General features: G+C 39.3%; 1 protein-coding gene across 1 annotated transcript in view; it reads left to right on the plus strand.

Annotated features, from left to right (window-relative positions):
- The window catches only part of ACADSB (acyl-CoA dehydrogenase short/branched chain), a 41,517-nt gene extending 25,428 nt beyond the window's left edge, over window positions 1-16,089 (plus strand). The window contains exons 4-11 of the mRNA XM_007964320.3: window positions 1,322-1,528; window positions 2,065-2,235; window positions 3,921-4,046; window positions 5,271-5,363; window positions 8,114-8,203; window positions 11,978-12,115; window positions 14,000-14,099; window positions 14,633-16,089. Of these exons, the coding sequence (XP_007962511.1) occupies window positions 1,322-1,528; window positions 2,065-2,235; window positions 3,921-4,046; window positions 5,271-5,363; window positions 8,114-8,203; window positions 11,978-12,115; window positions 14,000-14,099; window positions 14,633-14,703 (996 nt within the window). The 3' untranslated portion in view covers window positions 14,704-16,089. The remainder of the gene's footprint in view (window positions 1-1,321; window positions 1,529-2,064; window positions 2,236-3,920; window positions 4,047-5,270; window positions 5,364-8,113; window positions 8,204-11,977; window positions 12,116-13,999; window positions 14,100-14,632) is intronic.
- Window positions 16,090-23,557: the final 7,468 nt, after the last annotated feature.

Genomic DNA, 23,557 nt, shown 5'->3' on the forward strand with positions numbered 1-23,557 from the left:
GTCTCTGACATCTGTTCAAGACATTGTAATGAGGTAGCCAGAGTGCCCTACTCAGTCCTCAGGCAAACCCAGATCCTTCCGTTCTTCCTCATTTCTGGTTTTATCACCATTCAGTCACTCCCATTTCTGGTGGTTTTCCTGTTGTAGCCCAAAATGTAACAGCCACAGCCCTGACTGCAGCATAGTGTGACTCCAGGAATGTCTAGAGAGAGACTAAGAGAATTATCCTTCTATTAACAGCGGTGGGCTTTGAATTACACAGGCACACATTCTCTGTGAAATTGAGAGTACTACGTGAGCTTCAGTAGTGACAGAATGGGGTTGTTGGAAAGGCTTGGCTGGCACTGGTCATGTTTACAGGCACCCGTTCTTTGGCTAGTGTGACTCTAGCAAACACCACCACCTCTGCTAACCATCCTGAACTTTTGAAGGTGGCATAAAAGGAATGGTCATTCGATTATTAACTTGTTGAAAAAGTCAAGGTGAAAGAGCCTGACTGGAAGAAACTTTGCCAAATGAAACCATAGACATTCCCATTGAGGAGTAGGTTATTTTCTTCTGTTTCCTTATTACATTGAAATCAGCATAAGGTGAGTAGGGCATGTTGAAAAACCAAAACCCCACCTACCTTCTTTAAGCAGGCAACAACAGTTCTTAGCAAGAAAGGTCATCTAAGTATTTTTATATAAGATATTTTCTCATTCAATTAAGCTACACTTTAAAGCATTTTACCTCTCATTATTTTTTGAATCCCAAAAGGAAGCAAATGATGGAATACAATTTTATCCTTTTCAAATATACAGTTTCTGTTACAGATTTTTTTGTTACCTATGGAAAAATTGCCATACCAAATTAAAATAAAATATACATACAAAATTTTAAAATTAAGAATAAATATGGTGGCCAGGCGCAGTGGCTCACACCTGTAATCCCAGGACTTTGAGAGGTTGAGGCAGGTGAATCACCTGAGGTTGGGGGTTCGAGACCAGACTGGCCAACACGGCGAAACCCATCTCTACTAAAAATAATAATAATAATAATAATAATAATAATAAAATTAGCTGGGCATGATGGTAGGCACCTGTAATCCCAGTGACTTGGGAGGCTGAGGCATGAGAATCACTTGAACCCGGGAGGTGGAGATTGCTGTGAGCTGAGATCGCGCCACTGCACTCCAGCCTGGGAGACAGAGCAAGACTCTGTCTCCAAAAAAAAAAAAAAAACAAATATGGTTACATTTGATTTTTTAACTTGTTCTTGCAAGAAATTTCCCCATATAAAAATAGCTTTCTTAATCTATGTTGCCTTGTTTTTTCTTTAGTTGATGGGTATTGAAGTTGACCCAAAATATGGAGGTACAGGAGCTTCATTTTTATCCACTGTGATCGTGATAGAGGAATTAGCCAAAGTTGATGCATCTGTGGCTGTCTTTTGTGAGATCCAGAACACACTCATTAACACACTGATTACAAAACATGGAACGGAAGAACAAAAGGCCACCTATTTGCCTCAGCTCACTACAGAAAAAGTGAGTTGAGATAAATTGTTGATCTAATGGATCTAATCTTTAGTAAGTTTACAATATTTTCGGGAAAAAAGTAGCTGCAATGTTGACCTTACTATCCAAGACCACAATGCAGTATCATTAATTCAAGCAATGCTCAATAAATTAATGCTGCTGGAAAAGTACACTCTACCTCTTATTTGCCACTTGGAAATTTAGAAAATAATCATCCGATAATAAAATTATTTCTTTTTGTCCTAATTATATTTTCTAATACATTTGTTGATGGTTTCATTTACATTGTGATGTGTTTCTACTGTGATTATTAAAATCAATTTCAATGAGTATGTGTTCGTAAGTCTTTAAATTTGTCTTGGACAAATAGGGTATATTATTGGAAAATAATACTTTGAGAACACCATTTCTATTTTCATAAATATAGGCTTTTTTTAAAAAGCAGCTAAAGATTTGATTTACAAATGTCCATTTTTCCGTAAGTATTTGTTATACAGAGTATAAATACAGTTATTAATTTGGACATTTTTTTATCCCATATGTAGGTAGGAAGTTTCTGCCTCTCAGAGGCTGGAGCAGGTAGTGACTCATTTGCTTTGAAAACCAGAGCTGATAAAGAGGGAGATCATTATGTTCTCAATGGATCAAAGATGTGGATCAGCAGTGCTGAGTACGCGGGGCTCTTTCTGGTGATGGCGAATGTAGACCCTACCATTGTAAGTTTGAAAACGAAATTTCTTTCTTTTTCCAAACCCCTTCTTTTCTCTTTCTTTATCTTTTCATCCTTCTGTTTCCTTTTTATGACTTCATCTTGAACTCTTTAGTCTTCTCAGTACTGAAAATGTCAGACTTGAGCTGACATTTTTTTGCTTTATTTATTAATCTCCTAAAGTAAATATTGTTGACAAAATTATTAATTAGAGTTGGCCCACCATATCCATGGATTCAGCCAACTCCAGATTGAAAATATTTGGTAAAAAAAAAAAAAAAAATTCTACAAACTTCCAAAAAGTAAAACTTGAATTTGCTTTGTGCTAAGTACCATGTTGAATTCATGTGAATAAAGTGATGTGCATGCATTATATTAGGTATCAAATAATCTAGAGATGATTTAGAGTCTACCGGAGCATGTGCACAGGTTATATGCAAACATTACACCATTTTATGTAAGGTACTTGAGCACTGTCAGATTTTGGTATCCATGGGGGGTCCTGGAACCACTGCCCCACAGATATGGAGGGATGACTGTTTGTGGAGGACCAATTGTTACTTATCTCCTAATGTGTTATATAGTAAGCTAATCTTTTTTTCTTTTCCTATTTTTTTTTTCTTTTTTTTTGATGTGGAGTCTCGCTGTATCCCCCAGGCTGGAGTGCAGTGGTGTGATCTCACCTCACTGCAACCTCCTCCTCCTGAGTTCATGCGATTCTGCTGCCTCAGCCTCCCAAGTATGTGAGACTACAGGTGCGCACCACCACGCACAGCTAATTTTTGCATTTTTTGTAGAGACAGGGTTTCTCCATGTTGGCCAGGCTGGTCTCGAACTCCTGACATTGGGTGATCTGTCTGCCTCGGCCTCCCAAATTACTGGAATTATAGGCGTGAACCACTGCACCTGGCCCTAATCTTTAATTTTGTTGAATTTCCAATTTTCTGTTTAGTAATGAAGAATTTAAGTACCTATTTAGTACATTTATTTTTAAGAATACTTTATTCAGTTGGAAAATAGACATATAGCAAAATGATAAATACGTTTTTTCATTGGTAAATACAGTATTTTCACTAATGTAACAATTGAATTAAATTGTTAAAACTTTTTTTCTTTTTTTTTTTTTTTTTTGAGACGGAATTTCTCTCTGTCGCCCAGGCTGGAGTGCAAGGCCGTGATCCCGGCTCATTGCAGTCTCCGCCTCCTGGGTTCAAGCCATTCTCCTGCTTCAGCCTCCTGACAGGCACCTGCCACCACACCCAGTTAATTTTTGTATTTTTAGTAGAGACGTTGTTTCACCATGTTGGCCAGGCTGGTCTCAAACCCCTCACTTCAGGTGATCCGCTCAACTCGGCCTCCCAAAGTGCTGGGGTTATAGGCATGAGCCACCATGCCCAGCCTAAAACTTTACATAGTAAAATTAAATTGAGAACATGGCATTCTCATGATTATATAATCGTGTAATAATAATTTTAATATTTATAATGGCCTCTGAAAAAGTGAAAGAAATGGTAAGGTTCTTGGATCTCACGTCCTCTAGTTGCCCTCGTTTCATAATGCCCATGTTGCAATTCTGAGTCCGTTAGTATTTATTACTATAGTCCATTTGTAGTTTTCTTTTTACTTAAACTCTTTAGAAATAAGGCGTTTTATAAATCCAAGTGGTAATAGCATTTTAAATCTTCTTTTTAGGGATATAAGGGAATTACCACCTTCTTAGTAGATCGTGATACTCCGGGCCTTCATATCGGGAAACCTGAAAACAAATTGGGGCTCAGAGCTTCTTCCACCTGCCCATTAACATTCGAAAATGTCAAGGTGGGTGTCTTAGACTAATCAGTAAAAGACTGATGTGAAATAAGCCTTGCATGGAACCACAGGAGGTGTGCAAGACAGGTGTCAAAATATTAAGTGGCTATAAGCACACACAGGAGAGTATTTTGTAAAACCCTGAACAGTGCTCTTTAGTCATGACCAGACAAATGTACTTTTCACAAAAGTGGAAACCTTTCTGCCCAGAAGCTGTCCTGGGAAGCAAGTGTCAAGAATTCTTCCCATTTATGTTTCATAACTTATGTACTTCTGACCATGTGTACTTTATGAGCTTGAGACTTGTGAACCAAACGGGGCTGCAGAGAAGGAAGTCTGGTGTCAGTGCACTAAAGGCCACAAGATGGGGGTGTTGTTCAGTGAGAGCGGAAACAGCCAGGCTATTAAACGTGAGCAGCAGAAGATTGCGGATGTTAGTGCTGGTGCTGTAGAACTCTCTGTAGATGGAGCAGGTGGTGTCGGCTTTTCCACCGCTCATCACAGAGCCTAATCTTTTTTTGCATGGCTGTGGGGAGCGAGGGGGAGGATGTCTTTACAGATGTCATTCGGGCTTCACTACTTCACCCCAACTGTTTTCCTCATTCTTACTTTCCCATTTCTTTCTCCATTCTTCCCTGCTCACTCCCCCAACTACCCATGTTGTAAAACTAAGTATAGTTTTTTATTATTCCTAATTCTTTGGGGTTTTTTTGGACTGTGAATAAGCATTTTCATCTGTTTCTTCTCTCTTCCTCTTTCTCTTTCTTGTGCATACACCTGTGTACACATGCACACACACATATGCCCCACAGTTGATTTTTATGAGGATGAATGGTCTCAACAGCAGAAAGGCTTACTACACTTGTTTTTGCAAGTATTTACAGATTTTTATAGTTCCTAATCTGTTATCTTACACTGTAGCCTACCGATAAGAATTGGGGGGGAGTATTAATTTATGTTATTGATGAATTCTATGAGATTCCCTTACTCTAGATTCACTCATCCATTCAATACCTGTGCAAGGCTCTGGAGGATGCAATCATGAACAGCATGAACTTGAGTCCTTTTCCTCAGAGAGCTGTGGAAAAACAGTGTAGAGGGAGACACAGATGCCGGCAAGTTCTGTGAGACGGCTAGCACACGAATTGGGAGTCTATGCCTACTTACAAATACGTAATCAAAATGAATCGTGTAAAATGAAACTGAGAAATAAGTGCACATTTGTATTTTCAGGTTCCAGAAGCCAATGTCTTGGGACAAGTTGGGCATGGCTATAAGTATGCCATAGGGAGTCTTAATGAAGGTAGAATAGGAATCGCTGCGCAGGTAAGTCCAATGTAAACTCTTCCATGATGCTAGTCAATTAAAATGTGAAAAGAAAAAAATGCAATGAGACCAGTGAAAATAGGAAGCTTGTGGACACAAGATGGCATCGTTCCCTTACATGAGGGATAGAATGGCTTCTGATTATTTCTTTCAAATTCTCTTTTGGTCAATTATGTCAGTGTCTGTAGAACCAAACAATGGCCTGGTGGTAACAGTGTTTCTGCTTTGAGAACATTAAAGTATTATCTAATACCTGAACCAATAACTTTTAAAATGTATTGTAAATTAAATATGGCACTTAAAAAAAATCTACTTCTCAAAGCATGAAATTCATTCTGGAAGGAATTTTTTACATTAAGGATAAATAATATTCATTCCACTGTGTAGTAAAGATCTCTTATCTATAGTTAATAAAAGATTTGTTGCTCACTGTTTTGCATGTGAAAACTGGGCAGTTTTTTTGGTGGCACATGAAATAAAATAGCCACAGTTAAGTAGATATATAAAATGAGAACTATTCAAAATTTTTTTTTACCAAATTTGGCTTTTATAATGCATATTGTGTTTTTCTATTAAGTGATATTAGTTATTTTCCAGATTAACAAAATTAATAAGGTATTTGGCTTTACTATAGATTGTGTCATTTTTGTAGAGAGAGAGTGTGTGTGTGTGTATGTATATATACATACATACATAATTTTTCTTTTCTTTTTTTTTTTTTTTGAGACTGAGTCTCGCTCTGTTGCCCAGGCTGGAATGCAGTGGCACGATCTCGGCTCACTGCAAGCTTCGCCTCCTGGGCTCACGCCATTCTCCTGCCTCAGCTTCTGGAGTAGCTGGGACTACAGGTGCCCGCCACCAGGCCCAGCTAATTTTTTGTATTTTTAGTAGAGACAGGGTTTCATCGTGTTAGCCAGGATGGCCTCGATCTCCTGACTTCGTGATCCGCCTGCCTTTGCCTCCCAAAGTGCTAGGATTGCAGGTGTGAGCCACTGCACCTGGCCTTTGTAGAGTATATTTTTAATCAGTGATTATACAAAACTCAAGAACTTAGAGCTTTTCAATTTTGAAGATGTTACATATATATTAGCTATTGGAATAAATATTAGATTATTACTCTAGATTTTTTTCTGCTGCTGTTACTTTGCTAACTATTTTTAGACCATAACTTAGTCCAGTTTTCCTACAATGCTAGACAGTGCGTCACTAAAGAATATTGTTTTATCAGTTCTCTTAAAAGTTTTTCTGTGATTCAACTTAGAGATGACATTAAAAACTACAATACTAGATCTCATTTTTTTCAGACATATAAATAATATAGATGTTCTGGCAATAAAATACACGGCCTGGGCTTCAGTCTAATTACTCCAAGTTATCTAATAACCTAATTAAAAGTTAAGGTCAGGTAGTTACTATGTCAGTGGATGCCTTTGAGAGGAAGAGGCCCATGGAGTGTAACAGTGAACTGAAGGCATCTGTCCTCGAAACCTTGCAGGCAAAGAGAATTCAGTTTTTCAGTGTTTGTAGTAGAAACATTTTACAGAGGTAGAAAAGCCCATTTTGATGGATAACTGATCATTTCAGTCTTCATTTCAATATAGGGTATTATTTATGTACAAATTTTAGCTGTAAGGATATAGTGACATCATCTTATCTCACAGCCAAGAGCGCAGTGAGTCTGCTGCGTCATTTGAATTTGGGGTTTGTGGTTTTCTTGTGCCTTTAATTTTTAACATATTATTCTGTTTTCTAGAGAGTTCAAAATAAAAGACTAAAAGAAAATGTGAATGAATACTAATGAAATAAATTGATAAGTTTGCTGGGCATTTCCCCCAAAAGCTTTTGCTATTGATTTTCTAAAACCATAATTTGACATAATTAGATAGTGATTTAATGGCTACCTAATGTTGACATTTAGAAACCATTTCTAAGCTTGAATCATATAATAGATATCAAAGTTGGTTAGCAGTGAGACAGTTCAACTAAAATTGTCACCATGTCCTGTGTAAATTAATGTTTTTTACGAGATGCTTTCTATGCATTGCTTTCAACCCTAGCTGTATATTAAGTCACTAAGGAGTTTTATAAAGTTGAGGTTTAGGTCACACTCCTCCACCTACTCTACTCCCAAGATTTGGATCCAGTCATTAGGCCTGGGTGTCAGTATTGTTTTAAATCAGGTTCCCCAAATGATTCTGTAGTGCAGCTCGGGTTCAGAACCACTGCTCTCTTATGTTCTACTGTCCTTCCCATTGAAGCTCTCATTAATCCTAATCATATACAAAATAGACGGGAAGGTAGAAAGTTAAGACGTGATCTTCCACATTTCACTTCTAGAAGAACTGGAGGGAGTTCCTTTACAGTCTTCAAGGCCAGTTCTGAGCAAAACTTGTATGGCTCATTTTATACCTGGAGAATCAAAGCTTAAAGAAGATTCCTAAAAAGTAATCTTAACCTGAAAAGGTTGTGTGAACACAGCCTTGCTGGGAGATTTACCTCTGCTAGAATTAAATATGCTCATATTCACGTGAAATCACTCAGACTTTTCTCCCAATTATTGGAAGTTCAGTTCTACAAATGCAGTGGGCAAAGATGTGTTATGAACACACACCTCACCACCTCAGCATCTCCTTCCCCTTCCCCAATCATTCCATTTATGTTTAGAAGGAATTCACAACTTGGATAATTAAATTTGTAACAAAGTAAGAAATTCTGATCTTTTTCTTTTTTTTTTTTTTATCTATTAACAGATGCTGGGACTGGCACAAGGATGTTTTGACTATACAATTCCATATATTAAAGAAAGGATGCAATTTGGCAAACGACTGTTTGATTTTCAGGTGATTATTATTATTATTATTATTAATTATCAATTATTATTGATTATTAAGGTCTTTCTGCTGCGCTGGACTTCCCCAGCTTCCTGTTCATGAAGGGCTGTGTTGAAAGCCATGGAGGGAATCCCCTCAGGGGGATTTTAATGGGAGATGGGTAGGGGAGGAAGGAATAGGTCTCAGGGAGTGTACTTGTGAATACCCTGATCTTTGCCAAGGGCAGAGGAGTAGTCCTTGAGGCCAGGCTGTGGTGCGATTCAGGATATCTTGGTGAGCACTATGAAGCTGTCTCCTCACTGCTTCAGAAGCTCAGGGCAGGGGTCTGGAGTCAGACTTCCTGGATTCAAATCCTGGTTCTTTCACTTACTAGCTTTAGGCTTTAGGCAAGTGACCTCATTCTAGTCTTAAACTGCCTCATCTATAAAATAACGATAAAACTACTTACTTACCCAGTTTTAAATGAGGTATGTGTAAAGTGTTTCCCACATTGCATGGGTATAACAAGTGCTCAGTAAATGGTAACACTTGTTATAGGCCCCCATTCAGACCAGAACAATATGGTAATCCTCAGAGGACTGTACTTTGACACCTACGTCTCATGGAAGACACAGTTTGCTGCATTAAATACAAATGAGGTGCTCTCAGTCAAGCACTTGGGTAATACTGGTTTGGTCCAGTGCCGTGGCTTCTCAGAGTTCCCCAGGCAACCTGGGGATTCCTTGCTGGCGGTGGTATTCTCCCTGCCCTCCTTGAGGTCTTGCCAGGGCGGGGGCAGCCTGGAGTGGCAGCTTACCAAACCTTTTGGGCAACCTGAAGGCATGTCACCTAAAATTCCAGAATAATTACTTTACATGGTTGCAAACTCTCCCTTAAGCAGCTCTAGGCTCCAAGTACAATTTCTGATTGCACTGCTAGCTGTCACGTTGCATTGTCTTCAGGTTTATAATAACGACTAGGCCTCCTATGAGCACACTCAGATTGCACATGTGTAGAGATACGAGGCTGTGGACATGCACAGTCATTTGAAGACCCAGAAGGACTGAGCATGGCAGGCCCGGCCAGTGCCTACCACAGCCCATGCTGTCATTCCCATCTTATGCCTAGGAACCTGAAGCACATGGAGGCTGAGTTCCCAAGGTCATAAAGCTAATATGGTGCCAAAAGTAGAGGTATTTTTTTGTCTTGGCCTCTAGTTGAATTTTTATTATACTAGAGTACTTTCTCAGAGCCAGCTACCACAAAGATTGCAGTGAAAGAGACAGAATGTAAAGGTTGTTTTGAAGGGAGGCTTTTGATCTTCTTTATGCACAGGAAACTGTGTTCTTGTGCGTATAGATAGACAGATTGATAGATGGAAGGCGTCAGGTATACTAACAGGTATAATCATAATGACATCTTTAGAGATGCCTAGTAGGGGTAGTTAAAAGAACACTTAGATTTTTTAAATTAATTAATTATTTTATTTTATTTTATTTTTTTGAGACAGAGTCTCGCTGTGTCACCCAGGCTGCAATGTGGTGTCGTGATCTTGGCTCACTGCAAGCTCTGCCTCCCGGGTTCACACCATTCTCCTGCCTTAGCCTCCCGCGTAGCTGGGACTACAGGCACCTGCCATTGTGCCTGGCTAATTTTTTGTATTTTTAGTAGAGATGGGGTTTCACCGCGGTCTCAATCTCCTGACCTTGTGATCTGCCTGCCTCGGCCTCCCAAAGTGCTGGGATTACAGGTGTGAGCCACCACGCCCAGCCTAATTTAGTTTTTAAAAATTTTGTGGGTACACAGGTACCCACAAACATTTATGGGGTACATGAGATGTTTTGATAGAGACATGCTATGTGAAATAAACACATCGAGGAGAAGACATTTTGATCTTAAAAAGCAACATTATTATAGCTGTATAATGCTTTGATTAAAGTTAGTAGAGTTTTTTCTAACACGTTATCTCATGTTTGCTTTGCATGCATTCGTTCATATCTTTCTGACCTCGAGACAACATGGTCCTTGAGGGTAGAGACCAGCCTATTCATCTTTATTAATTTCAATTGTTTATTCAGTATAGATTTATTTAGCATGTTCTCCATGCCAGGCCTTGTGTTCACAATGTAGTTAGGGAACGAGTATTCCACAATGGTGAGTTCTTGTAGAGCAGGAGACATGCCTCAGTCACTTTCCTGCCTCTCTCAGTACTTAATGTGGCAAATGGAATAGACAGCATGGATGGTGACTGTCAGTTTAATTGAACTGAATGTATTTTGCAAAAATAATCAGAATCTCTGAGTTCCACATAAAAAGCCAAACTCCTAGAACAGTGATACTTGTATAGAAACAGACAAATTCACTGATGGAACAAAACAGAAAAGCCGGAAATAGACCCATGCATGTATGCAGATTTGATGTATGATAGAGATGGCATTACAGATCACTGAGTGGGAATATTCTTTCTGTGTGAGAAAATAATGAAACTGTACTCCTACCTCACACCATACACAGAAAATAGATGTCAGATGTAAAGACATAATGTTAAAAGCAAAACTTTAAAGATTTTAGGAGAAAACAGAGAATATCTTTATAACCTCATAGTAGGAAAGGTTTTTGTAAATGGACACAAAAAGGACTAATCCTAAAGATAAGATGGGTGGTAAGATTGGTAAATTTTTTTCCTGGAAAGATGCTATAAAGTAAAAAGATAAATCACAGGGGAGAAGATATTGACTCTGCACATAGGTTTGTGGGTGTTTAACTTACTATTATGCTTCATAGCCTACATATATGGAACATTGTCTTTTTTTGTACATATGAAATTGTCATGTGTATGACATATTTCAGGAAGAGAAAGAGAATAATCTGTAGGGTATTAACGAACAGTGCTGTTTTTCTCCAACTTGTCCCTCCCTTTTGTTTAGGAAAGGCCATTCCTGGGATTTGTGTGTGATTGCCTTAATCAAGGTTCACTGTCTTAATATTCATCACACATTATTGTAATTATTTAATTGTCTGTTCTCCCTGCTGGACTATATATTATAAATCATGAGAACAAGGAACTCTGGCTGTAATGTTCAGTGCACTGCCTCCGTCACGCTCAGGGCGGTGCCTGCCATCTCAGAGGTGCCCGATAACTATCTGGGTGGATGGATAGGTTAGGCATGAGAAACCTTTCAGTTTGTAATAAACATCTGTGCCTGTTATTTCCAGGAAATTGTTTACAAATGTTAATGTTTGTATTCTGGCTCACTAAGTTAACCGTTGTTTCTTTCACTGGCAAACATTTAGTGTGGACCTAATCACCCTCTAAAATTTCAGGGTGGTAGTAATTGGTGCTTCATCTATTCTTCATTGCTTTGTAGCTAACATCTTTTAATGCCTGGAAGCCATATGCAAAATCAACATTTTCTTAATTCAAGCAAATAAAGAATATATTCAAAGTTTTGCTGTGCCAGGATTTAATTTAAGCTCAATTTTGATCAAAAGAGAGTTGAAATAATTATTGAATGTAACAGTCAAGTGTTTAAACCTAACTTTACGATACTTTACCATTTAAATCTTGATAATCATGAAGAATTACATGAACTTTGAAGTTTTTCTAGGAAAAGAGGATTTAACGTTACTTATAATGTCACATTTCATTTTAGATTACAAATTTTAAAGTGCTTAAAAGACATGAATGTGAATTTCCTTTGGGGTATATTTTGAATCTGTCAGTGTTGTGTATCTAGGCAGGACTTTCAGGTTGGGGTGCTTTTTTAAAATCATAATTCTCTAACTTGGGCCTGACTGTTACAGGGCCTCCAACACCAAGTGGCTCACATGGCCACTCAGCTGGAAGCTGCAAGATTACTAACATACAATGCTGCTAGGCTTTTAGAAGCTGGAAAGCCATTCATAAAAGAAGCATCAATGGCCAAATACTATGCATCAGAGGTAAAAAAAGAAAAAAAAAAAAAAAAAGGAAAAGTAAAAGTAATTTAGCCGCCTTTTTTTTCTCCCAGATATATACTTATTAACTTTTTCTGTTGGGATTGTTGATTGTACTTTGGTTGTTTTTCAAGTTAAGATAACATGGACTCTTACTTCTTATAATAGAAAAGCAAGAAAGGAAAACTGCCATAGGAAAACACTTGAATTCTGTGAGGTCTCAATGATTCGTTGAGTAGCCCAGCTCAGCTAGACCACCCATCTCAAACTGCCATAGGAAAACCTTCAGTTCTGTGAGGTCTCAATGTTTCGTGAGTAGCCCAGCTCAGATAGACCACCCATTTCAAATCCATGGCTGAGCCTCCTCTGAATGAGGGTGTCATGCCTATGGTGTCAACTTCAGGCAAAGTGAATGCCGTGGAAGATGATGGGTCCATCATATGAACAAATCAGATTTAAAACACCAAGAAAAGATTGTCTAAAACTTTCTGCTCATACATTGGCTTTCTATAGCTAACACATTAGACTGTGGCTAAAGAATTTAGCCAAATCATTGGGCAACTGTTTTGCAGCCTCAGTGGTATCTTACTCATTCCATGGCTTTAAATTCTCATTTAACCTCTCCAGCCCATAAATTTAAATCTCCTGCCTCAACTTCTTTCTGAATTCCAGACTAACATGTCCATCTTCTGCTTTACCATCAGAACCTGAGCGTCATCTTGACTCCCTGCTTTCCCTCACCCCACACATTGAGTCCAGCATCATCTCCTGTGAATTCTACCCCCCAGATGAATTCTGCCCCCAAAAGATTCCTTGAATGGTGTATTTGCCTCCCTCTCCACTGCCACCTCTGTACTGCAGTCACCTTGCTGCTCTCCTGGTCCCTGGTGCTTCCTCCCATCCAGTCTCTCTCCTTTTTCAAAGTGGCAGTGAGGCCATGTCACCTTCCTGCTTGAAACCCTTCAGTGGCTTCTCACAACAAATGGAACTCTATCCGTACTAGATTTCAATTGCTGCTATAACAAATTACCCAAAAGTCAGGGACCTAAAACAACGCAATTTCATTTTCTCTCACTTCTAGAGGTCAGAAATCTGAAATGGGTCTCACTGGAATACAGGGGCTGCCTTTCTGCGGTTCTGGGGGACAGTTGTTTCCAGCTTCTAGGGGCTGCTGACATTCCTTGACTTGTAACCCCTTCCTCCATCTTCAAAGCCAATAATGTGGCGTGTTCAGATCTCTCTCTGACTCTGCTTCCTGCCTCCGTGGTCATGTCACCTTCCATGACTAACTCTCCTGCCTCCTCCTTTTCCTTATAAGGACTCCTGTGATTATATTACAGCCACCCAGATAATTCAGGGTAATCTCTCCATCTCATGTCCTTACCCACATCTGCAGAGTCCCTATTGCCATGGAAGGCAGCATATTCACAGCTCTGAGGGATAGGATGTGGACGTCCTTGAGGGGCCATTCTGCAGGGTCTCTCGCTCCTCCATTCTCTTTTCACACTTCACCCCAGTCCCAGCCCACTGGCTGTCTCAGGGGCTGGAAATTGAAGAGTTCATTCTCCCCTTGGAGGCTTTTCACATGTTGGTCCTCAGCTTGAAATGTCCCTTAGCTCATCCATTAGGCCCCCAGTAAACATTTCCCAAATAAATGATATCCCTCAGCAGGCAGATTCATGTGAACAATGCTCTAATTTCTTAGGAAAATGGGGATTTAGTGAAATGGTATGGAGAATGGGACTGAAGAGACAGTGCTAGTTTAAAAGATAACTTCAGTCCTTCCAATGCCACTAACAGTGAATCCATGTTGCTGAAAATGTTATCCAGAAGTGTTTATCATGCAGAAGTTATGTGGTTTCAGTGTGTAATTGCACTTGCTTTTGGTAGATTGCAGGACAAACAACCAGTAAATGTATCGAGTGGATGGGGGGAGTAGGCTACACCAAAGATTACCCTGTGGAGAAATACTTCCGAGATGCAAAGATTGGTAAATAGATATTTATTTTTATTTTTATTTTGTTTTATTTGTCTCTGTAGGTATTTTGGCTGTTTTATTTGTCAATTTTATCCTAGGCAAAGGCAATTTTAATTTCTTCAGTATATCTTTATTGGCTCTCTTTACGTGGCTGGATTTTTTTCTTACCTTGTCCTTCAAAAAAAATTGTTCTGTATTTGTTTTAAATATCAAATTGCCTTTTTAAATGCCTCAACAGGTTTTTTAGTAAAACTGCCACAAGTAACAGTCTGAGCTTATGCATCAATTGTTGAAGAATCAAAATCTTCAACTTTTGATTAAACTTTAGTCAGTTTAATCCTGATCCTGGACATCAAGAAACCAAATGGAAAATTGTCATCTCTTAGTCAAAATTACTCTGTGAAATAGTACTATATTCAGGGGACATCAAGTGATGTGACTAGTAACTGTTTTATGGCAAGCGCAGAGGTGATGTTTATAGAGCTATTTCTTGTCTTAACTATGTGCCAACTCCTCATTGTTCCTTCTGCTTCCTTTTGCTTAAGGTACGATATATGAAGGAGCTTCCAACATCCAGTTGAACACCATTGCAAAGCATATCGATGCAGAATACTGACGTCTGTAGGAGTGGGACCTCTCCCTGGTGTCACTGCTGTAAAATTTTAAACTGTTGTGTCTTGTTAGGAGTAAGTGCCTTGCATGGGAATAAACTTCCACAGCATTCAAATATTTTACTGAAGCCCTTAGTCAGGGTCCTGGGGGTTGGCCTTTTTGGTTTTCTCTTTTCAGGCTGTTTAACTTAGGCACAGGAGATCCACTTTTAAACTTGGGAAATAAGCACCTGTATTTTTTTCCAAAACTGTTTTTAAAGCTCTATACATATATATATTTTTAAATTTGAGATGGAGTCTCACTCTGTCACCCAGGCAAGAGTGCAGTGGCATGATCTCAGCTCACTGCAGACTCGACCTCCTGGGTTCCAGTGATTCTCATGCCTCATCCTCCCAGGTAGCTGGAACTACAGGTGTGCACCACCATGTGTCACTAATTTTTGTGTTTTTAGTAGAGATGGGGTTTTGCCATATTGCCCAGGCTGGTCTCGAACTCCTGGCTTCAAGGGATCGCCCACTTTGGCCTCCCAAAGTGCTGGGATTACAGGGATGAGCCACCGTGCTTGGCCGGATATTTGTATTATCATTCTAGTTTCAGAGTATACAGAAATTTCATCCCATCATTTTGAAAAATAAAGATATCTGAAGTACAACATTACTTATAGAAATAGTTACTTTGTACTCCTATTAAATCTTAATCTTGTGGCATCAGAGGAATATTTGTTATATAGTAGGCAATTTTTATCCAGTACTTTATAGATTCAACTCTAAGTTGCAAGTGAGTTCAAAACTGATGAAAATTTATTTAGAAAAATATAAAAATTCTGGTTTTAAATATGAGAATCAGTGGAAAATAAGGGTATAATTCTGTAGGTCATATAATTGAAGAAAATATTATTTTAACAATGTAAAGCAATATGATTTGTTACTATAATTAACCTGTATAAAAGATACATTTCATGGTGGTTTCAGTAGGTCATTTTAAAAACCAATGTGCATTAATTTTCAAGTATAAGGTTTAAGTAATTTGATTTAATAATCAGAAAATATTCAATACGGTGTTGGAATATTCTGTCATGCACTAATTTTCCATTGACAATTTCTGTATTTTAATTGAATACGGTTTCTTCAGTCATGGTTATTGCACTTTATCCTGAATAATAATTCAGAAATTGGGTTTTGGTTCAGTGATTCCCAAGAGAAAGATCTCTTGCCCATTAAGAAGTGTATCAAAATCTCATAAGAAATGAGGGAAAGAAGGGGGCTATAGAGTTTGAAAAAGTATATTCAATATTAAAATAATTTTATATTTGGGAAGGCAAAAATGAATCTATTGTTTTGCTATACAGGTTATAAACAGGCAAAATCAATAAAATATATACCTGGTTGTATTAGTCTGTTTTCATGCTGCTGATAAAGACATGCCCAAGACCAGGAAGAAACAGAGGTTTAATTGGACTTAGAGTTCCACATGGGTGGGGAGGCCTCAGAATCATGGTGGGAGGTGAAAAGCACTTCTTACACGGCGGCGGCAAGAGAAAATGAGAAAGAAGCAAAAGTGGAAACCCCTAATAAACCCATCAGATCTCGTGCTTATTTACTATCACAAGAATAGCACGGGAAAGACTGGCCCCCGTGATTCAATTACCTCCCCCCGGGTCCCTCCCACAACACGTGGGAATTCTGAGAGATGCCATTTAAGTTGAGATTTCAGTGGGGACACAGCCAAACCATATCATTCTACCCCTGGCCCCTCCAAATCTCATGTCCTCACATTTCAAAACCAATCATGCCTTCCCAACAGTCCCCCAAAGTCTTAATTCATTTCAGCATTAACCCAAAAGTCCACAGACCAAAGTTTCATCTGAGACAAGGCAAGTCCCTTCCACTTATGAACCTGTAAGATCAAAAGTAAACTAGTTACTTCCTAGATACAATGCAGGTACAGGTATTGGGTAAATACAACCATTCCAAATGGGAGAAATTGGCCGAAACAAAAGGGTAACAGGGCCCATGCAAGTCTGAAGTCCAGCGGGGAAGTCAAATTTTAAAGCTTCAGAATGATCACCTTTGACTCCATGTCTCACATCCAGATTACGCTGATGCAAGAGGTAGGTTCCCATGGTCTTGGGCAGCTCCGCCCCTGTGACTTTGCAGGGTACAGCCTCTCTCCTGGCTGCTTTCATGGGCTGGCATGGAGTGTCTGTGGCTTTTTCAGGCGCACAGTGCAAGTTGTCTGTGGATCTACCATCCTGGAGTCTGGAGGACAGTGGCCCTCTTCTCACAGCTCCACTAGGTAGTGCCCCAGTAGGGACTCTGTGTGGGGGCTCCAACCCCATATTTCCCTTCCACACTGCCGTAGAAGAGGTTCTCCATGAGGGACCTGCCCCTGCACCTAACTTCTGCCTGAGCATCCAGGCATTTCCATACATTTTCTGCAATCTAGGCAGAGGTTCCTAAACTCCAGTTCTTGCTTTCTGTGCACCCACATGCTCAACACCATGTGGAAGCTGTCAAGACTTGAGGCTTCTGCCCCCTGAAGCCACAGCCCAAGCTGTACATTGGCCCCTTTCAGCCACAGCTGGAGCAGCTGGGACACAGGGCACCAAGTCCCTAGGCTGCACACAGCGTGGGAACCCTGGGCCCAGCCCTTAAAACCACTTTTTCCTCCTGAGCTCCAGGCCTGTGATGGGAAGGCCTGCCAGGAAGTTCTCTGACATAGCCTGGAGACATTTTCCCCAGGGTCTTGGGAATTAACATTAGGCTCCTTGCTACTTATGCAAATTTCTGCAACCAGCTTGAATTTCTCCCCAGAAAATGGATTTTTCTTTTCTGTTGCATAGTCAGGCTGCAAATTTTCCAAACTTTTATGCTCTGCTTCCTTTATAAAACTGAATGCCTTTAACAGCACCCAAGTTATCTCTGGAATGCTTTGCTGCTTCAACATTTCTTCTGCCAGATACCCTAAATCATCTCTCTCAAGTTCGAAGTTCCACAAATCTCTAAGGCAGGGGCAAAATGCTGCCAGTCTCTTTGCTAAAACATAACAAGAGTCACCTTTGCTCCAGTTCCCAACAAGTTTTTCATCTCCATCTGACACCATCTCGCCTGAATTTTATTGACAATATCGCTATCAGCATTTTGGGCAAAGCCATTCAACAAGTATCTAGGAAGTTCCAAACTTTCCCACATTTTCCCGTCTTCTTCAGAGCCCTTCAAACTGTTCCAACCTCTGCCTGTTACCCAGTTCCAAAGTTGCTTTCATATTTTTGGCTGTCTTTTCAGCAATGCCCCACTCTACTGTTGGCAGTTTACTGTAGTAGTCTGTTTTCACACTGCTGATAAAGACATTCCCCAAGATTGGGAAGGAAAAGAGGTTAATTGGACTTACATTTCTACGTTGCTAGGGAGGCCTCAGAATCATGGCGGGAGGTGAAAAGCACTTCTTACATGGTGGTGGCAAGAGAAAATGAAGAAGCAGCAAAAGTGGAAACCCCTGATAAACCCATCAGATCTCGTGAGACTTACTATCATGAGAATAGCACAGGAAAGACTGGCCCCCACGATTCAGTTACCTCCCCCTGGGCTCCTCCCACAACTTGTGGGAATTCCAGGAGATAAATTCAAGTTGCAATTTCAGTGTGGACACAGCCAAACCGTATCACTGGTGATGCCACTTCTTCAGTATTAGGGATTCTCAGTCAGAAGAGACCCCCTCTGTGGTACACTTCCTGAGTCCCTTCAGGAGGAAGGTGGACAACAGAGAAATGAGAGTTTTGATATTTTCTGAAAGAGAAACATGCGTTAGAGATGAAAAATGTTCCCAGGCTCATGCAGTTGCTTAGAATAATCATTACTGTTAAATGAGAAACATTTTAGTACTTTAATGAGAGGATAATGTTTATTTAAAAAACCTGACATTTCCAGAGTAATTTCGCTTGCACATTCATGTTTATTGAAGTGGACTAATTTCTATAATGCAAATCAGAGTTAAATATTAAAAATTGTGTAAATACAATTGACATAGGAATTATATTAAAATATTAGGAAGAAACAAGGACAAATTTAGACCTTGAATCCAAAGAGATAAAGCCTACTTGACTTTCAAATGGAGAGATGATGAGAACCCACTCATTCAGTCTTTCAGAACAAAAAGACCATAATCTGATAAGAGTAGGAGATAGATGAAATGCCCTACAGAGGCCTTGGACATCTTTAATTTCTGTGATTATGTGAAAGAGGTGGACTTTACAGATAATGGAGCAGAAGCCAACATTAGTAAAAAGAATCCCAACTTCTTCCTGTAGAATTAGAAACATGTGAAAGTACAATAAGCCTCTTGTTCAAATTACCAGCATCAGAGAGCTTCCCATTTGCATCTGGACCTTGAATTTATATTTATTGATCAAGTTCTAATTTGTATGTATATTTTGTGCATATTCACAAATAACAGTTAAAATTAATTATGTATTATGGTTAATATATGCACCTACCTTCTTCCGTTAGTGAATCAGTAAATGGTAAAATGTGTTATTTTATCATTTTTCCAAAGAGAATGTTGTAGGTTTTCCCTATAGTTCTTGCATTATAGCTTTTCTTCTGATAACCATGACTTCAGGAGCTTTAAAACTATCTATCTTGCGTTTGTGTCTGGTGGAGAACTAGCCATTAGCCTTCTGAAGCCTGCCATTGTGGTTAATTTGAGGATTGGGCTGTCTTGGGGCTCAGAAGGTAAAGAACTGTTTGAGCAGATGTGTGTGGGCGGCACTGGATTCCACCCAACTGCCAAGTTAGTATTGTTAGAGATTTCATTTTACAACACAAAAATAAGCCTGTGTCAAATATTTTTAAATTATGGAAAGTTAAACCTAGAAAGACCTTAGAGAACCAGCCACCCAACTCTCTCACTTTAAAAGTGAAGGATTCATAGCACAGATTACTTGCCTAAGATCATCCAGGAACAAAGACAAGAATCCAAATGTACTTGCGGACAAGAATTAGTCCCTAAATTCAGTGTTCTTCCTAGTATTAAACATTGCCCCTTTCAACAAATTTTGGATTTCATTCTTGTTATATTTCAGTACTCTTGTTGATTTATTTTAGGTTTAACTGATAAAGAATGAACATTTCAGAAGTGTTAGGACTAATCAGTGTCATCGCTTACAATATGAATCACTTGCCAAAGACACCAGCATTTAGCAAGCTCTCCTCAGCTCTAACCAGCATGTCAAATGGGGGATCCTTTGGTTTCATTGTTATGATGTATTTTTTAAATGTACTAGTTATATCCTTGTTTCTGTATTTTTGCTGATCTTTCATAAAGCAGAAGTTTTGTTTTAATGGTATATATTGGATTGTATTCGATGTTACAAAACCAATATTCTATGGAGAATGAAAAAAATAAAGGACTAAATTAACTGGAGATTTTTGGTACTCTTATAAAGCAAAATTGTTTGTTATACATACAGATGAAATAAGAAAATAATGTAATCTTTCTGTAAGATAGATACATCTTTGTTTACCAAACCAATAGCTTGCCTCTCATATAAGCCAATTTTGTTTGTTTTCAGAGAAGAGGTCTTATAATGTAGACCAAGTTTAAATTCATGATGCTAAAGAAAATTTTGCCAGAGGACCCCTTTTTTTTAAATGGCAAAATAAGCAGCTCTTCAGTAGAGAGTTCACCTCTTTTGAGCACACCCTTTGCTGTACAGATATTATCTGGCTGATATGTACACCTGTGCTTTATAGTATTACTTTTAGAAAATGTGTATTATTGCACTTTTTACTCAGTGATACACTGTAGCCTAAGGCTATAGGAAATTTCAACTTATTTCCTCCCCATTATTCTCTACATCATATTAGAAATTTACGTATTAGTCCCCCCTTTTTTTTTTTGTCATTCGGCAACATGTAGTGAGTGGTCGCTATGTCCAAGGTGCTGTGGACTCTGAGCCACCGTGCAAAGATGAATAAGAATAGCTCCTTGTTTAAATGTGTGCCCATTCAGGTGTCTTTTCTATTCATCACAGAAAGATTGAGTAGAAAGCTACCAAGGTCACCCTTATGCAGAAATATTTCTTTACATCCATTAGAATGATAACAGTAAGTGCTGATACCACGTGCTAGTCATGATTCTAGACTCTTGACACATATTAACTCACAACAGCCCTATGAGGGAGGTTCTCTTGGTTATCTCATTTTATAGGCAAGGAGACTGAGGCATAGAGAGGTTCGAGAAGATGCTTATTGGTAGATGGTGGAAATGAAACTCAAACGCCAGCAGTCTTACTGATGAAGGCCCTCCTAGATTTATTCTTTTGCATCTAAGCCTTGTTTATCTTCAGGAGTCTTCCAGTAAAATACTACCAACAACTAGCCCTTTATTCATTAATAATTCTTCATGAATGAGTTTCAGATACTTTGGGCAGAGAAACTAGCTGAGAATGGGGCCTTTGAGACAAACGGGTGTGGTGGAAACGTGTGTTTGGGGAGAAGGCCTGGGAGAGTAGGTAAAGCAATGGGAAGATGCAATTAGAAGGATGAGAAAAGCACTGAAAAGAAAACTAAGGAAACAGCAAATAATCTCACTCTAGAATTTTGCCTGGGATTTGCTATGTGCCATGTTTGACTCCTGATCTTAAAAAATAATAAATAATAAGTAATTTATTGAGCCCAGGAGGTTTGAGACCAGCCTGGGCAACATGGCGAGGCCTCTTTTCTACACAAAAACACAAAAATTAGCCAGGCGTGGTAGCACATACCTGTAGCCCCAGCTACTTGGAGGCTGAGGTGAGAGGATTGCCTGAGTCTGGGAAGTTGAGGTTACATTTAGCTGTAATTGCACTCCAGCCTGGGGACAGAGTGAGATCCTGTCTCAAGAAAAAAAGAAAAAGAAAGAAAGAAAAAAGTAAAGACTCAAAGTTACCCTAGAGTGGGGAGAATGACAAAATCCATGGTAGAAAAGAAATCTGAGTGGTGGCTACAGTGTCTGACACGCAATTATTTGTACAGACAGCTCATAATATAAGGAAAAAAAAACTTATTTTTTAACATAAATCATGGTAAGTGGAAAATAAGATGGGAAGATAGGCCAACATAGTAGTATTTGTAGTTGCAAATGGGTTAAACTCAGATGTTCAGATGGTGCGAACGAAAAATTTAAATCCCAGCTACATAAAGTTAGAAACACCTAAAACAAAACAGCACAGAAAAGTTGAAATAAAGAGATGGAAAAAGACCATACAAATGCCACAAAAAGGAAAGCAGGAATAGCAATGTTGATATCTAACAAAACGGAATTAAAGGCAAAAATAATCTTAAAGGATATCTCATAAAAAGGAAGAATTCACCAAAAAAGTCCAGTAGTCACAAACTTTATGTCCCTAACAACATCACTGGAAACTACATAGAGCAAAGCAAATAGAAATAGAATGAAAAAATTGACAAAGCCATTATCATAGTTGCTGACTTAGAAATCACCAAGTCAAATAGAAGGTAAGAACAGATGTAGAGGATTTGGGTGGCGTAATTAACAGGTTTGATAAAGAGAGAGAACTTTTTTGTTTCTTTTCAAATGCAAATGAACGATCATTAGAATTTTGTCTCAAAGAAAATTTCCACAAATTCCAAAAAGATAAATTTTACAGGCAGCACTCACTATACACAATGATAAGTAAATATATAAACAAAAAAGGTAAGATACAGAAAAGCTAACCATGCCGGGCATGGTGGCTCATGCCTGTAATCCCAGCACTTAGGGAGGCAGAGGCAGGCGGATCGCCTGACGTCAGGAGTTTGAGACCAGCTTGACCAACATGGTGAAACCCCGTCTCTACTAAAAATACAAAAAGTAGCTGGGCGTGGTGGCACGCCCCTGTAATCCCACCAGCTACTCGGGAGGCTGAGGCAGGAGAACCCGGAGGCAGAAGTTGCAGTGAGCCGAGATCGCGCCACTGCATTCCAGCTTGGGCGACCGAATGAGGGTCCATCTCAAAAACATGCAAAAAACTAACCCTAGACTTTAAATAACCTGGATTAATTAATAAATAGAAATATAAATTACAAACTGTTGTCCGAGCACTGTGGCTCACGCCTGTAATCCAAGCACTTTGGGAGGCCAACGCAGGTGGATCATTTGAGGTCATGAGTTTGAGACCAGCCTGGCCAACATGGTGAAACCCTGCCTCTACTAAAAACACAAAAATTAGCCAGGCGTGGTGGCTCACACCTGTAATCCAAGCTCCTCAGGAGGCTGAAGCGGGAGGACCGCTTGAACCTAGGAGGCAACGTTGCAGTGAGTTGAGATCACACCACTGCACTCCAGCCTGAGTGAAAGAGCAAAAAAAAAAAAGCAAAAAATGAATGTTGACAATGATATGACAAGCTCAGGTCTCAAATCTTCAGAGCTTCGGGGAGGCAGTACAAGAAGGCATGTCAGGGACATGCAAGGCAGCATGGTTTGTAGCAGCAAAACGTTAGAAATGGCTGAGTAGGAGAATAAATAGGTAAATCATTGAAAATGCACACAAAAGCCGTTTTTAAAAAAAGGAAGATCCATGTATCCAAGTCATATTGTTTAAGGAGATAGTAAGTAATGTAGTATTTGTGCAGAACAATACGAAGCTACATATATTTCTGTAAATACAAACGTGTATAAATTCTTAGAAAAAAAAACTTGGAAATTAGCCAGGCGCAGTGGTGCACACCTGCAGTCCTAGCTACTCCAGAGGCTAAGACGGGAGGATCACTTGAGCCAAGGAGTTCAAAGCTGCAGTGAGCTATGATCATGACACTACACTCCAGCCTGGGCAACAGAGTGAGACCCCATCTCTTAAAATAAAATAATATAAAGAAAAA

This window comes from Chlorocebus sabaeus, chromosome 9, assembly GCF_047675955.1.
Source record: "Chlorocebus sabaeus isolate Y175 chromosome 9, mChlSab1.0.hap1, whole genome shotgun sequence".
Lineage (NCBI taxonomy): Eukaryota > Metazoa > Chordata > Mammalia > Primates > Cercopithecidae > Chlorocebus > Chlorocebus sabaeus.